Below are 13,640 nucleotides of genomic sequence, written 5' to 3'. Positions count from 1 at the left end.
CATTTTCAGTACTCCATCCTTTTCCAGCTCAAGACCATGGCCTCAGACTTAGAAATGCTAACTCTCACACCAGCCACTTCACTCTCAGCTGCAAACCATTCCAGTGTAAGCTGGAGACCACCACCTGATGAAGCCAACAGGACCGCATCATCCGCAAAAAGCAGGGACGAGAATCTGAGGCCACCAAGGTGGAAGCCTTCCACCACTTGGCTATGCCTAGAAATTCTGTCCATAAAAATTATGAACAGAATTGGTGACAAAGGGCAGCCCTGGATAAGTCCAACACCAGCAGAAACGAGTCCAAATTATTACCAGCAATGCAGTCCAAGCTCTTGCTGCAGTTGTACAGGGACCAAATGGACCACAACAACAGGCCAGATAACCCATGCTCCCGCAGCACCCTCCCATACGATATCCTGCGGGATGCTCTCAAATGCCTTCTCCAAGTCCACAAAACACAACCTCGATGGGTATACTCCCACACACACTTGAGTATCCTCACGGGAATAAAGAGCTGGTCCAGCGTTCCGTGACGAGGACTGAAAACTGCATTGCTCCTCTTGGATCCGAGGTTTGACTAACGGACGGACCCTCCTTTTCAGCACCCTGGCATAGACCTTCCCAAGGAGGCTGAGGAACGTGATCCCCCAATAGTTGGAGCACACCATCCGGTCCCCCAACATAAAGATGGGGACCACCACTCCAGTGTGTCAATCCAGTGGCACCGCCACAGATCTCCATGCAACGTAGCAGAGGCATGTCATTCAAGACAGCCTGACAACATCCAGAGCCTTCAGGAACTCAGGGCAAATTCGTCCATCCCAGAGGCCCGGTCACAAAGGAGTTGTTTAACCACCTCAGTGACCTCACCCACAGTGATGGGCGAGTCAGCCCCCTTGTCTTCAGACTCTGCTTACGCTACAGGAGGTGTGTCAGTGGGATTAATGAGGTCCTCAAAGTATTTTTTTCCACCGCCCAATTCTAGTTGAAGTCAGAAGCACCCCACCTGCATTATACTAGAGTACCGCGTTCCTCTCCTGAGTCGCCTGATGGTTTGTCAGAATCGCCTCAAGGTCATCCAAAAGTCTTTTTCCATTTCCTCGCCAAACTCCTCCCACACCCAAATTTTTGCTTTGGCATCCGCTGGAGCCACTTTACGCCTGGCTTTCTGATACCCATTCTTCTTAATAAGGATAAAATGAGGTTAGAGATATTCAATATATACATAAAAAGTCAGTTCACCTGTACAGGTAGGTACTGTCCTTCTGCATCACACTGTGGTACATAGGCGCCAACTATAGGATATCCGTCTGGACTGGTGGTCGTTACTCTGTCTCTGTGGTGCTCACAGTGAGTTTTAGGGCGCTCTAGTTCATTAGAAGAAAAAAGGAAAAGAGCAAATCTGCATCTTCTTGTGCCAACAGCAAATAAACCTGCATAAAAACAATCTCAATGATGTAGAGGTCACTAGAATCGAGTCTCACCTGGTCTATCACAGTTTATACTTTCTGCACCAGGTGGAGTCCTGGTACCTGCTCTCTCCTCTCCTCTACTGTCCACACACCAACAATAGCCAGTTGAACCATGACACTGAAATAAAGACAATAATTGCATTTTTCATAACAAGAACAAAAAGTAGTTAGAGATAGAAGCCAAAGAAGAAACTCTCTTTATTCAATATATACATAAAAAGTCACAGTGTCACCTGTTGAGGTAGGTACTGTCCTTCAGCATCACACTGTGGTACATATGCGCCAACTATAGGATATCCGTCTGGACTGGTGGTCGTCACTCTGTCTCTGTGGTGCTCACAGTGAGTTTTAGGACGCTCTGGTTGATTAAAGGAAAAAAAGAAAACAACCAATCTACATCTTGTTGTGCCAACAGCAAATAAACCTGCATAAAAACAATCTCCATGATATAGAGGTCACTAGAATCAACAATCTTACCTGGTCTATTACAGTCTATACGTTCTGCACCAGGTGAAGTCCTGGTTCCTGCTCTCTCCTCTCCTCTATTGTCCACACACCAACAATAGCCAGTTGAACCATGACACTGAAATAAAGACAATAAAAATATTCTTAGTCCCTCCATCCATCCATCCATCTTCTTCCACTTATCCAGGGCCAGGTTGCAGGGGCAGCAACCTAAGCAGAGAAGCCCAGACCTCTCACTCCCCAGACACCTCCTCCAGCTCATTCGGGGAGACACCGAGGCATTCCCAGACCAGCCAAAAGATACAATCTCTCCATCATGCCCAGGGCCTCCTCCTGACAGGACATGCCCAGAACACCTCACCCAAGAGGCACCCAGGAGACATCCTAGAGTGATGCCCGAACCACCTCAACTGGCTTCTTTTGAGGTGGAGGAGTAGCGTCTCTACTCTGGGCCCCACCTGAATGACTGCTCTAAGGGTGTAAATGAGCCACTCTTCGGAGGAAGCTCATTTCTACCGCTTGCATCCGTCTCTCTTTGTTACAGCATTCGCATCACTGCAGACGCAGCCCCAATCCATCTGTCGATCTCCGGCTCCCTTCTCCCATCACTCGTGAACAACACCCCAAGATCCTTAATCTCCTCCACTTGGGACAGCAACTCGTCCCTGAGCCGGAGCGATCATTCCATCCTTTTCCAGCTTAGAATCATGGCCTCAGACTTAGAGGAGCTAATTCTCATACCAGCCGCTTCACACTCAGCTACAAACCGTTCCAGTGTGAGCTGGAGGCTACCACCTGATGGAGCCAACAGCACTGTATCATCCACAAAAAGCAGAGATGAGATTCTGAGGCCACCAAGGTGGAAACCTTCTGCCACCTGGCTATGCCTAGAAATTCTGTCCATAAAAATTATGAACAGAATTGGTGACAAAGGGCAGCCCTGGCTGAGTCCAACATTATGGGCGACTCATCCCCCTTGTCCCCAGACTCAGCTTCTGCTACAGGAGGTGTGTCAGTGGGATTAAGGAGGTCCTCGAAGTATTCCTTCCACCGCCCAACTCTGGTTGACTCAGTTGAAGTCAGCAGCACCCCACCCACATTATACACTGTATGAGTAGAGTACCGCTTTCCTCTCCTGAGTCGCCAGACAGTTTGCCAGAATCACTTCAAGGCTGTCCACAAGTCTTTTTCCATGGCCTCACCGAACTCCTCCCACACAAACATTTTTTGCTTTGGCAACCGCCAGAGCCACATTAGGCTTGGCTTGCTGGTACCCGTTTTTAAGAAGAACCAAAAGAGGTTAGAAATAAAACCCAAAGAAGAAACTCTTTACTCAATAAATACATCAATAGTCACAGTTTCACCTGTTGAGGTATGTACTGTCCTTCAGCATCACACTGTGGTACATATGCGCCAACTATAGGATATCCATCTGGACTGGTGGTCGTCACTCTGTCTCTGTGGTGCTCACAGTGAGTTTTAGGACGCTCTGGTTCATTGGAAGGAAAAAAGATATTGGGAAAAATAAAAAACAAAGCAAAAAGCAAATAAAATAAGCAGCATTAATTGAGCTACAAGAGACGATGTCTATGGTGCAATTTTGACCATCATACTACAACCAGTTTTGTCAGTGTTTCAACCACCTACGCTGTGAAGTTCTGACCGACAGAGTTACACACAAATAAGCTCAACATGCAACACACAGTAAGATGTAATCCCTTTAGAAACATCATTTACATGTAGATATACAGTATCCAAGTTGCATTAATACGTCTTATTATATTAAAAAAAAAACACTGTGGAGTGGGCACTGTTTCCTTAGAGCTAAATGTTGAATAAAAAAACAAAAAAACCCCAAAGACACTTGTTTGCATGTTTAACACAATGACAACTGAACATCATTTTAACCCTGAAGCGTGCATGCGTGTGGCTCCGCAGCACAGTGGTTTACACATTTGGTTGGTAAGTGAAAGGTCACTGGTTCAGTTCTAGCTGGAGATATTGGCAAACCCCCCCACACCCCCTTGGAGTTGTGTCAGGAAGAATGCTGCATGTATATTAGACCTGGAAAAAATAATTTTCCTTTCAGCCAAATTAGGTGTACAGGGGTCATCTTTTTAAAAGTCACTGGTTGAATAGATTTAGCCCAGAACACAATGTCCATGGAGTTTTACTGACCTTCCTGCTGGGAGCAGTAGAAACCATTCCCATAAAAACCTGGCTGGCACTGACACTGGAATGATCCCTCTTCATTAATGCATCTGGCACTGATGTGACATGGAGAAGAGCTGCACTCATTTATATCTAAAAAAAAACAAAGCAGAGGGAGAAAAAGGAGTTAACAGCCACAACTGGACAGAAGTGTGCTCAAACTGGGATACAGAAACTCCAATCCAACTAAAAACTGACACACAAAATAATGCCTGGCTGCTGATTAGATGTTATTCAGTCCAGTGGTGATTTATCAGTAGTGTGATTATCCCAATCTAATGTAAAGTATTACATTAAAGTGTTATTTGTTGGGTGGGAACTCAAAGAAAGTTCATCAAAAGTTCACACTCACACACACACACACACACACACACACACAGAGGCAGGACCTTGCTCCTCCACACATTCCAAAGCATTGTGCCATTGCTCCATTTGTCTTTCCCTTCACCCCCCGTCCTGCCTAATCTCACCCTCTCCTTCTCACATTAGTCCTGTTCTCACATTTCTCATCTATCCTCCCCTCTGCTGTTCTGCAGCTGTGAAGGAAGAAATGTTACAGCTACATAGCTTGGACAAACAAGTGGGTCTTTTCCAAATATTCAGCCCATTTTGGAACTTGGAGGACAACATGCTCCGAAGCACTTCTCAGGGGGGGGCGCAATAAATCCAGCTGACAAAGGACAAAATATGGAAAGGAAAAATGGAACAATGGAACAATGATGTGGTTGACATAAAATATACATGTGCATGTATTTGATTACAATTTGATTTGCATTAAAGTTACAATATGTGGACACAGACAGGGTGACTCAGCACACACAGCAGGCACAATTCCTCTTTTTGCAGAACTCAAACACATTTAACACGGTGATGGACTTTGGACTGCATTTGTGATGGATATGTGTGAATAAGCACACGTGAGTGAATAAAAGGAGAATCACTCCGTTTCTTAAATAAATTACAAAATAATTAAATTTATAGGGGACTCTGAATCTGAACTCCAGTTCCACTTGTTGGTGACAGAAGTCCTCGTTCTGCTCTGCAGCCTTGATGAACTTGGCGTAGCTGCGCATGAATCTGTTCTGCACCTGCTGCAGGTTCTGGTCTGACCGGCCCTCCAGCTCGCTTCAAATCTCCAGAGCAGAAAAAGGTCGCATTGCCAGCTGCAGCCCAAGACGAGGGAGCTGGAGTCCAACCAAGGGACTAGACTCTTTCTGGTGAAGCAGCTGAGTAACTCAGAGCGCCACCACACCAGTGATCTGGCCAGCCAGCCAGCAAGTAGCTACAACTTTCTAAATAAGAGCTTATAAAAAAAAAAAAGGGGGTTTCCAACAATAAATTAATGACTGATGATGTCAGATAAAACATGAAATAAAAAATGTAAAAATTAGTTGCCAAATATATTTGTGTCCCCCCCAAGTAAAGTTTATGTAAAGGAAACACTGCACTGGTAATAACACTTGGCAAGAGTTAAACACAATTACAATACACTTCATTTCTTACACACAGCTGAAAATTGTTCACACTTGTTGCTAATGATGTGATGAAACTGATAGAAGGCAGTTGGAAACAATCTGAGAGGGAGATGGGGAAAGTTTTAGCGTATTACTGTAGGGACTTTACCTTACATTGCCTTTGGTGACTGTTGTTGTGATTTGGTGCTAAATAAGACTGAATTGAATTGAAGTGAATTACGTAGGAGGTAGCAAAAGAGCTAAAAGAGAAGGAAACGAGGCAGAGTAGGTTTGGTTTCTAGGGTGAACTGTAATAACTGATGTGATCCACTGGCTTTCCAATTACCAGTGTCAGCACAGGTAAAAGTTTTCCCTTATCCAGGGAAATATCCCAATATCTGCTGGATGGATTGTTACAGAACATTTTGCACAGATGTTCATGGTGCCCAGATGTTGTATCCTAATGTTTTCATTGGTCCCTGATTTTCCTTCAACTCTCGCTTCCAGAAGGAGTCATTATAATATCATTATGTTTTAAAATAAGTGAAACTCACCAACACAGGTACGCTCATCGTAGCCAAATTCATAGCCGCTCTGGCACTGACAGCGGTAACTACCGGCCAGGTTCACACACTCAGAATGATCCCCACATGTGCTCAAACCCTCAGCGCACTCATCCATGTCTGCAGAGAGGGAGACAAAGAAAGGAAGACTCACAAGCTCACAAGTCTGTAAACCAGGAATCCCTTTGACAACATGTACAAAAGCTGTAATTAGGGCTCATTACTGGTGCTTTTAATGTATACATTGTGTGTATGTTTGTGTGTTTTACTCTGACATGTACCCCCCACACGTAGATTCTTGGCTGTGTTATTATAGTCATGTGTAGTCCTGTGAAAAACGTACATGGTTAATGCTTCCAAAGGAATTAAGAAGGTAAATAGCAGCCAGGTGCTGCTAATCAAATGCATTTGAGTAATTGATCATCCAGTGTGAGCTCCTCTATAAAAGCAGAGGTTTGGGTAGTTTGCTGGTCTGGAACATTCAGGTGTGCGTTTGCACAATCCCACAATCTTCACATGAGCAAATGTCCCAACAAAGTTACCTCAAGGTCAGACCATACAATGCTCAGACAAACTGCAGAGATACCAAGAGGTTTCTGGAACAATGCCCTTTGGACCAATGGATCAAAGTGGAGCTGATTGGCCATAATGCACAGCGCCTCATTTGGCAAAACAAAAACCAGTCACAGCAGATCAGCACATCAACAACTCATACTGTCAAGCACACAAAATGCCAGGTCCTGTGGCATTTTGCAGCCACAGACGTGAGGCTCTCTGTCTGACAGCTGAAGCTTGGACCAAACTTTGATCATGCAACAGGGCAACGATCCCAAATACACCAACAAATCTACAACAGAATGGCTGGAAGAAAAAAAAAGAATCGAGGTGCTACAGTGACCTCAATGTGATTGGAATGCTGTGGTGGAACCTTAAGAGAGCTGTGCATGAACGAATGCCTGCAAACCTCAATGACCTGAAGCAACGCTGTAAAGAAGAGTGGGCCAAAATTCCTCCACAACAACATGAGATACTGACAAAGTCATACAGAAAATAATTACTTTAAGTTATTGCTCCTAAAGGTGGCTGTACAAGCTGAAGTGTAAATTAGCTTTCCCCAGATCTGCAAACTTTATTTTCACATGATTGTAAATGTCTTGTGCAACGTCAAGGACAAACAGCACAGAGATCATTTGAGCAGAAAGGCACACCGAAGCCCATCCATGAGAACTTTAGCTGAGCTTTCTTTGCTGTCAGCAAGAGAGAAGGACCTGCTGCTGGGCTAATGACAGACCACACACCAGCTTGATGTCCTGAAGTCTCTTTTAACTAGAAAACTAACCTTGAAAAGAAGCCGGGAGAGGGAGGATGGAAAAGAAAAGAAAAGAAAAGAAAAGAAAAGAAAAGAAAAGAAAAGAAAAGAAAAGAAAAGAAAAGAAAAGAAAAGAAAAGAAAAGAGTGATTACAGATGATTCTGTTCATCCGGTCTGTATTGACCCCTCTACACTGGCTGGACTGTGGCCAGTGTGACTGGTTGATGAAACACAGAAACACTGCCTTGGTTTTTGCTGTTCTGTGTGTCACAGAGGCACCATTAGACTAAACAAAGCTGGGAAAGCACTCTAAAATGTGCATAAACTGCCTTGTTGCCACACAGTATATCCAGAAAAGGATTTGCTCTGTGTGCTTATCCACAGAAGGATAAACAGACACAGATAGATACCATAACAGTTGTGTCCATCTCCTGTATAGCCAGTAGCACACTGGCACTGGAAAGCCTGGCCCTCTGATGGGATGCACTGGGCTGTGGTGTCGCAGTCGTGGGTCCCAGCATAGCAGGGGTTGAACAGCTCAGGGCCTGGAGGGTCCACTGCAAATGGCAAAAAGGATGGAAAAAGAAAGATTTGTGTTTTTAATCACAATGCATAAAATTAAATTTAAAAATTACATTTTTTTTATAATGTGGGGGCACCAGTGTAGCTCAGCTGAGCAGGTAACCCACGGACCATGATGCTAGCGCAGAAGGCTTCCAGCCATTTACAGCATGTGATTCCCCCACTCTCTCCCTGCTGTCCCGCCAATAAAGGCTAAAGGCCAAAAGTAATCTCTCTGGAAAAAAAATGTTTATGTGATGTGGAATATTCCCTCTGACTGATATATTGTTATTGTTAATACTAATTAATCAGGAAGGTAGGGTAAATAATCTATTAATTCTGCTGCACACATGTACAGTCATAAATGAAATGTTCTCCTAGAGCTGTTCTTGTAAAACATGTTTGACATGTGAGGCTCGAACCACATGGAACAGTTTGTAAGAAATTACTAGTTTAATCTCTGCACTGCAAGCCTACGTACGGCACTTTTTCTATACGAACTTTCATGTAGTAGTAACCAGTGTCTCTTGGGTTTATTGAAAATACACATAGGTTTGAAATGTAGTTGCGTAGCGGTGTAAAATAAAATAATGAAGCCAAAGTATCTCAGAATTGTATCTAAAGGGGATTTATTATATATTATACATATATACTGTTGCCAGGGTGGATGATCTTATTAATTATGCCCAAAGCTTCAAATAATGAGGACAGACTTAATCAATATGAATGAATAATTGTAAATTTCAGAGTTCAGGCTGTATGCACCCTGCATCTCGCCCTACGACAGCTGGGATCGGCTCCGCCCCCCCATTGACCCTGAACAGCATAAGTGGATGGATGGATGGATGGATGGATGGCTCTGAATGATGTCATAGAGAGAAGCTATCCCTGTCATGGTCATCTCAGTCAAACTGCTTTGGCTGTGAGTATGAACATATACACTTGCTGGTCAGACCTTCTGTTTGTGAGGGACAGCCAATCAGAAGAAAGATTGCTGTTGAATCAATAAACTCCATGAGACAAAAAAAAAAAATTACAACATTATTAAAGTCGGTGTAACAAGAGAAATAAGCTACAAGAGAATTCAGTTGTGGAAACTCTGCAACACAGCAAATGCCCTGAACTGAGATCAGCTGAGGTCTGGATCATTCATTGAAACTTCAGTGATTAGAGCAATGATTACAGGACAAGATAACCAAACACACATGTGAGATCACTCCAGACTCCCATAGGACAGTTTCCTCTTAGGTAGCGACTCCCTTTATGTTCTCTATATTCATCACATGGACAAGCTTAGACACATATGTGGGGGGTGGACACAGAGACAGAGGGATGAGTGAGCGGATGTGAGTTCAGGGCTTCTTGATACCGCCGCATGGCTCAGACAATTTCGAAAACAAACCTCTGACTAATTTGGGGAAAATCAGAAAAATAAACAACAGAGTCAAGAAAACCATGGGAAAAAAGAAGGAATGTTAAAGATGAATAAATATGCTTAGAGTTAAATTATGCTCTGTGCTTCTCAACAGCAGGATACAGCGCATCACGGCACTGCTGGAAGACCGCTCTAACTGTTGGAATGATCCTAAGAATTATTCTGGTCTAATTAAAAAGATCTCACCACTTGTGATGGCTAACTTTGGTGTCATGTAATGTAAATATTTCTCCAAAATACCTCATATTACTGTGGCTTTCTTCAAATATTCCCATCTGTATAGTTTCATTTTTCTTTCAAGGAAAACTCCAGTTATTCTGTTCCAGTTGGTCGGGCTGTCAAAATATGCTCAGTTACACACATGATCACAACTGTTGTAATATCTGTTTTTAATAATCTTAGAGATTAATCTTAGAGAGCGCATCATACACCATAAACAACAACACACTTACATGTAAACAAAACCAAACACACAGATGCAGCTCGCGTTCATCTCCTGAGGCCAGAGAGCAATTTTGGCTCGTTATCAGAGAGAGAGAGAAGGGGGGGGGGGGGGGGGGGGGGGGCAGTAGAGGGAGGGGGAGAGAGAGAGAGAAGAGAGAGAGAGAGAGGGAGAGAAGAGAGAACAGAGGGAGAGCGAGAGAGAGAGGGGGAAGAAGAGCGAGAGACGAGAGAGAGAGGGGAGAGAGAGAAGGGACGAGAGGAGAGAGAGAGAGAGAGGGAGAGGAGAGAGAGAGAGGGGGAGGAGAGAGAGAGAGAGAGAGGGCGAAGAGAGAGAGGGGGGAGGAGAGAGAGGGAGAGAGAGAGAGGAGAGAGAGGCCCTGCAAAGTCTGAATGTGGTGGTAAAGAAGGGGAGATGAGAGGGTGAGATTCACATGGACTGAGGGATAATTAAAGAGAGACAGAGAATGATTGAGAGAAGAGCGTGCACACGCACACACACACACACACACACACACACACACACACACACACACACACACCATCAAAGTGGTGACTGCAGTTTCCCACCTGCTGCTTTTCACAAAACTCCTCCACATGCACATGAACACACATACACAAACAAACTGGGTTTACATGGGAGTATTTGAAGGTGCACCAGACACTTTAAAATCCAAAGGCCCACTCTCGAGCAGCATCGGATAATCTTTCTATCATCACTGACTTTTACTGACAAATCAAAAAGCCTGAAAGTTCTGACAGTGCGGCATTTAAGGCACCAAGACCTGGATTTGAGTGGGCGATCGAGTTGAAAACAGCACTCAGTTTAGGGGAAAACCACCCAGATGAATCCATAGTGATGTCAACAGAGTGAGGCTGGAAACAAAAAATGAACTGCAGCCATGGGGTCTAAAAGATGAAGGCAATTAACAGGCAGTTCATTCCTAATTTTGCACTAAAATTTTAAACCTAATTATTCAGCTGCAGCCTGATCGGGACAAATGCAACGATTTATGACCATTTCATTTTTTTCAGTATTTGTTCAGTGAACCGTTGATGTACAGATGGCCTGTAACAGCCTCCTTTATGAGAATTACAGAAAGCTTTTCTTTAATGTTCCCCAGTGTTACATAATTTGATCTGATATCAGCCTTTACTGACGGCTCTCTGACAGCCACAGCACAGATGATTTACTCAGTTACTGTTAGCAGTCAGAGTTCAGTAATAGTTTCACATTTAACTCAGAAATGCAGGGCAGCTTTCCAAGTAAATTTTTATCGGTAGAGGCAAACATGCTATAAGAAATGTCTGAGCTTTTAAAATAATTACGCCATTATGAACAGACGGAGCAATTCTGACTGCTGGATTGAGTTAAAATGCTGAATAAGGGGATGGTGGTGGGGTATATGCTGGTGGAGTAGAGACACATGCTGAGCCCAGCTGCTGCAAGTGAGCTGTCAAAAGTGCCTTTGGATGTTTAGGCTTGACATTGATGTGCCTGGTATACATAACCTTATAAAACCACTGTTTTACCTGTCAGCTCAGTGTCTGTTCTTCCACAATTTTCATGACATCACCAGACAGATATTCTGCCTGGCAACCCCCACTCAAGAAAATCTGTCATTGGCTAGGATATTATTTCCAAGAAAGTGCAACACACACACACACACACCCACACACACACACCCACAGGTCCTCTGTGTAACAGACTCGCACTTAACCCATGTTTACAAAATCCCTCATCCCCAAAAGCTCTTCCAGCTGTGGTCTGGGTGTATCACTGTGTGTGAGCACGTACATGTGTGAGATATGTCATCATAAACTTTTTAAGCAGTGTGCTGACATCCAAATGATGGAAATCTGGTCTGGATCCAAAAACAGGGTGGTGTGTGTGTGTGTGTGTGTGTGTGTGTGTGTGTGTGTGTGTGTGCGGTGGGTGAGTGGAGGAAGGAGGGGGGGGATCCTCTCTGTCTCAAACTCTTTTTCAGGCTTCTTGTTCCCGTCATCTTACAAGGTCATGTATCCAACTGTCACTACAGGCTTTTCATCAGATAGGAGTGGGTAAAGGCAGCACAGCTGCTGCGTGTTGACAGAAGGAGAGCACGGCACATGTCCAGTGCTACATTTCTTTATCTGTAAAAGCTTTTCTTCAGTTATTTTGAAGAAAGAGATGGTGACGGCTATAAAAATTAAATGCTGTTGGAGAAATCTGCAGGAAACCTTTCGTCTAATATAACATAACTCCCCTAAAAGCCGCGTTTTTCTTCCTGTGCTCAGCTAGCTACGAGAACCCTCTCATTCTCAGGTTAAAGTGTTTGATTTACCATTCACTTGGGTGCTGTAAAGCTTTAACAACCATAAAAACTTAAATAGGAAGGAGTACGCCTGAGAGCCACACACATACTCCCCTAACACATCCAACTTGGATACCACTGGACCTAACTACATACAGAACTATTCTGGGACTAAAGCAGCCAAAGGTAGCTCCACTTTGACCAGCAGCTAATGTGAGGGTCACCCTGTATTAGTAAAACTATATTAATGTCATAGAATAAAATATAAAGCTGCAGAAGACAATTTAACTTACAACAAAAACTTTTGGTACCTAAATTCCATCCATCAGTTCAATTTGTAACACTTATCTAATACCTGGTCATGAGGGCCGCAGTCCAAGCAGAGATGCCCAAATCTCCTTCTCCCAGGCCATGACCTTCAGCTTTTTTGGAGGGACACTGAGGTGCTCCCAAGCCACCAAAGAAACATCTTCTCTCCACCACTTTCTCTGTCTGCAGTTTTGAGTCTCTGAACCACCTCAATTAGCTTCTTTAAATGAGAAGAGGTGGCTCTACCAAACAAATGAGCTCCATCTCCTCCCCATCTGCCAGACATCCTTCAGAGGAAGCTAATTTCCACTTATTCTTTTGGTCAGAACCCACGGCTGGTGGCCATAGCTAAGAGCGGGAAATCTATTAAATCACCATCATCATCTCAACATTATTCAATTCATTTCAGTTTTATCTATTTTATTGTATAAAATCACAAAAACAGTCACTTTAAGGTTGCTTTATATTGTAAGGTAAAGACACTACAATAACACAAAGAAAACCCCAACAATGGCGACTGTGGGAAGGAAAAACTCCCTTGTAACAGGAAGAAACCTCTGGCTGAACCAGGCTCCTCAGCCTGGTTCATCTCAGCCAGTTATCTCAGGGAGACCAGGTTTCCCCCAGAATGTTTCCTAATTATCAATAAAAATTATCAATAAAACCCACATGGTTTTTTGAACATCATTCAGACAGCCTGTAATTTAAGGAGATCCTGAACCTTGAGTTGCTCCCAATATATTTAGCGGAGTGTGAATGTGTGTGCCAATGTTAGATAGAAAGCACTGTATAAAAAAATGTAAAAAAGTGTTAGTCCATTTACCATTTGAAGCAGCCACTTCTCCCCAACCTAGAGCAGGCATCCACACTTTACCAGCTGAGACCTATGGACTCTGAGCTGTTAATTCTCAGCCACTTCATGTTAGATTGCAAACCAAGCCAGTGGGAATTTGCGGTCACCACAGAAACGTGATCCTGAATACAAGCTTGGGGACGCTCGACTAAGAAACCGCTGTCCAAGTCCTGATGCCGCAGAACCAAACCAATCTGGTCAAAATGCAAAGTTTGTGGTTTTTGGTTTTGTGCTCTGGAAAAATAAAGTACCTTTAAGCACCGAGTCCAGCA

General features: G+C 43.8%; 1 protein-coding gene across 2 annotated transcripts in view; it reads right to left on the bottom strand.

The window, feature by feature from the left end:
• Window positions 1-13,640, bottom strand: part of nid2a (nidogen 2a (osteonidogen)) — a 54,409-nt gene that overhangs the window by 11,542 nt on the left and 29,227 nt on the right. Inside the window, exons 15-22 of one of the 2 annotated variants that reach the window (XM_030754080.1) lie at window positions 7,886-8,032; window positions 6,157-6,285; window positions 4,116-4,241; window positions 3,302-3,426; window positions 1,950-2,055; window positions 1,706-1,830; window positions 1,485-1,590; window positions 1,243-1,367 (exon numbers count right to left, since the gene is read on the bottom strand). In XM_030754080.1, the coding sequence (XP_030609940.1) occupies window positions 1,243-1,367; window positions 1,485-1,590; window positions 1,706-1,830; window positions 1,950-2,055; window positions 3,302-3,426; window positions 4,116-4,241; window positions 6,157-6,285; window positions 7,886-8,032 (989 nt within the window). The remainder of the gene's footprint in view (window positions 1-1,242; window positions 1,368-1,484; window positions 1,591-1,705; window positions 1,831-1,949; window positions 2,056-3,301; window positions 3,427-4,115; window positions 4,242-6,156; window positions 6,286-7,885; window positions 8,033-13,640) is intronic. The other variant, XM_030754087.1, reaches the window with a different exon arrangement.

Source organism: Archocentrus centrarchus, chromosome 2 (assembly GCF_007364275.1).
Source record: "Archocentrus centrarchus isolate MPI-CPG fArcCen1 chromosome 2, fArcCen1, whole genome shotgun sequence".
Classification (NCBI taxonomy): domain Eukaryota; kingdom Metazoa; phylum Chordata; class Actinopteri; order Cichliformes; family Cichlidae; genus Archocentrus; species Archocentrus centrarchus.
This window is presented reverse-complemented; position numbering and strand designations above follow the sequence as displayed.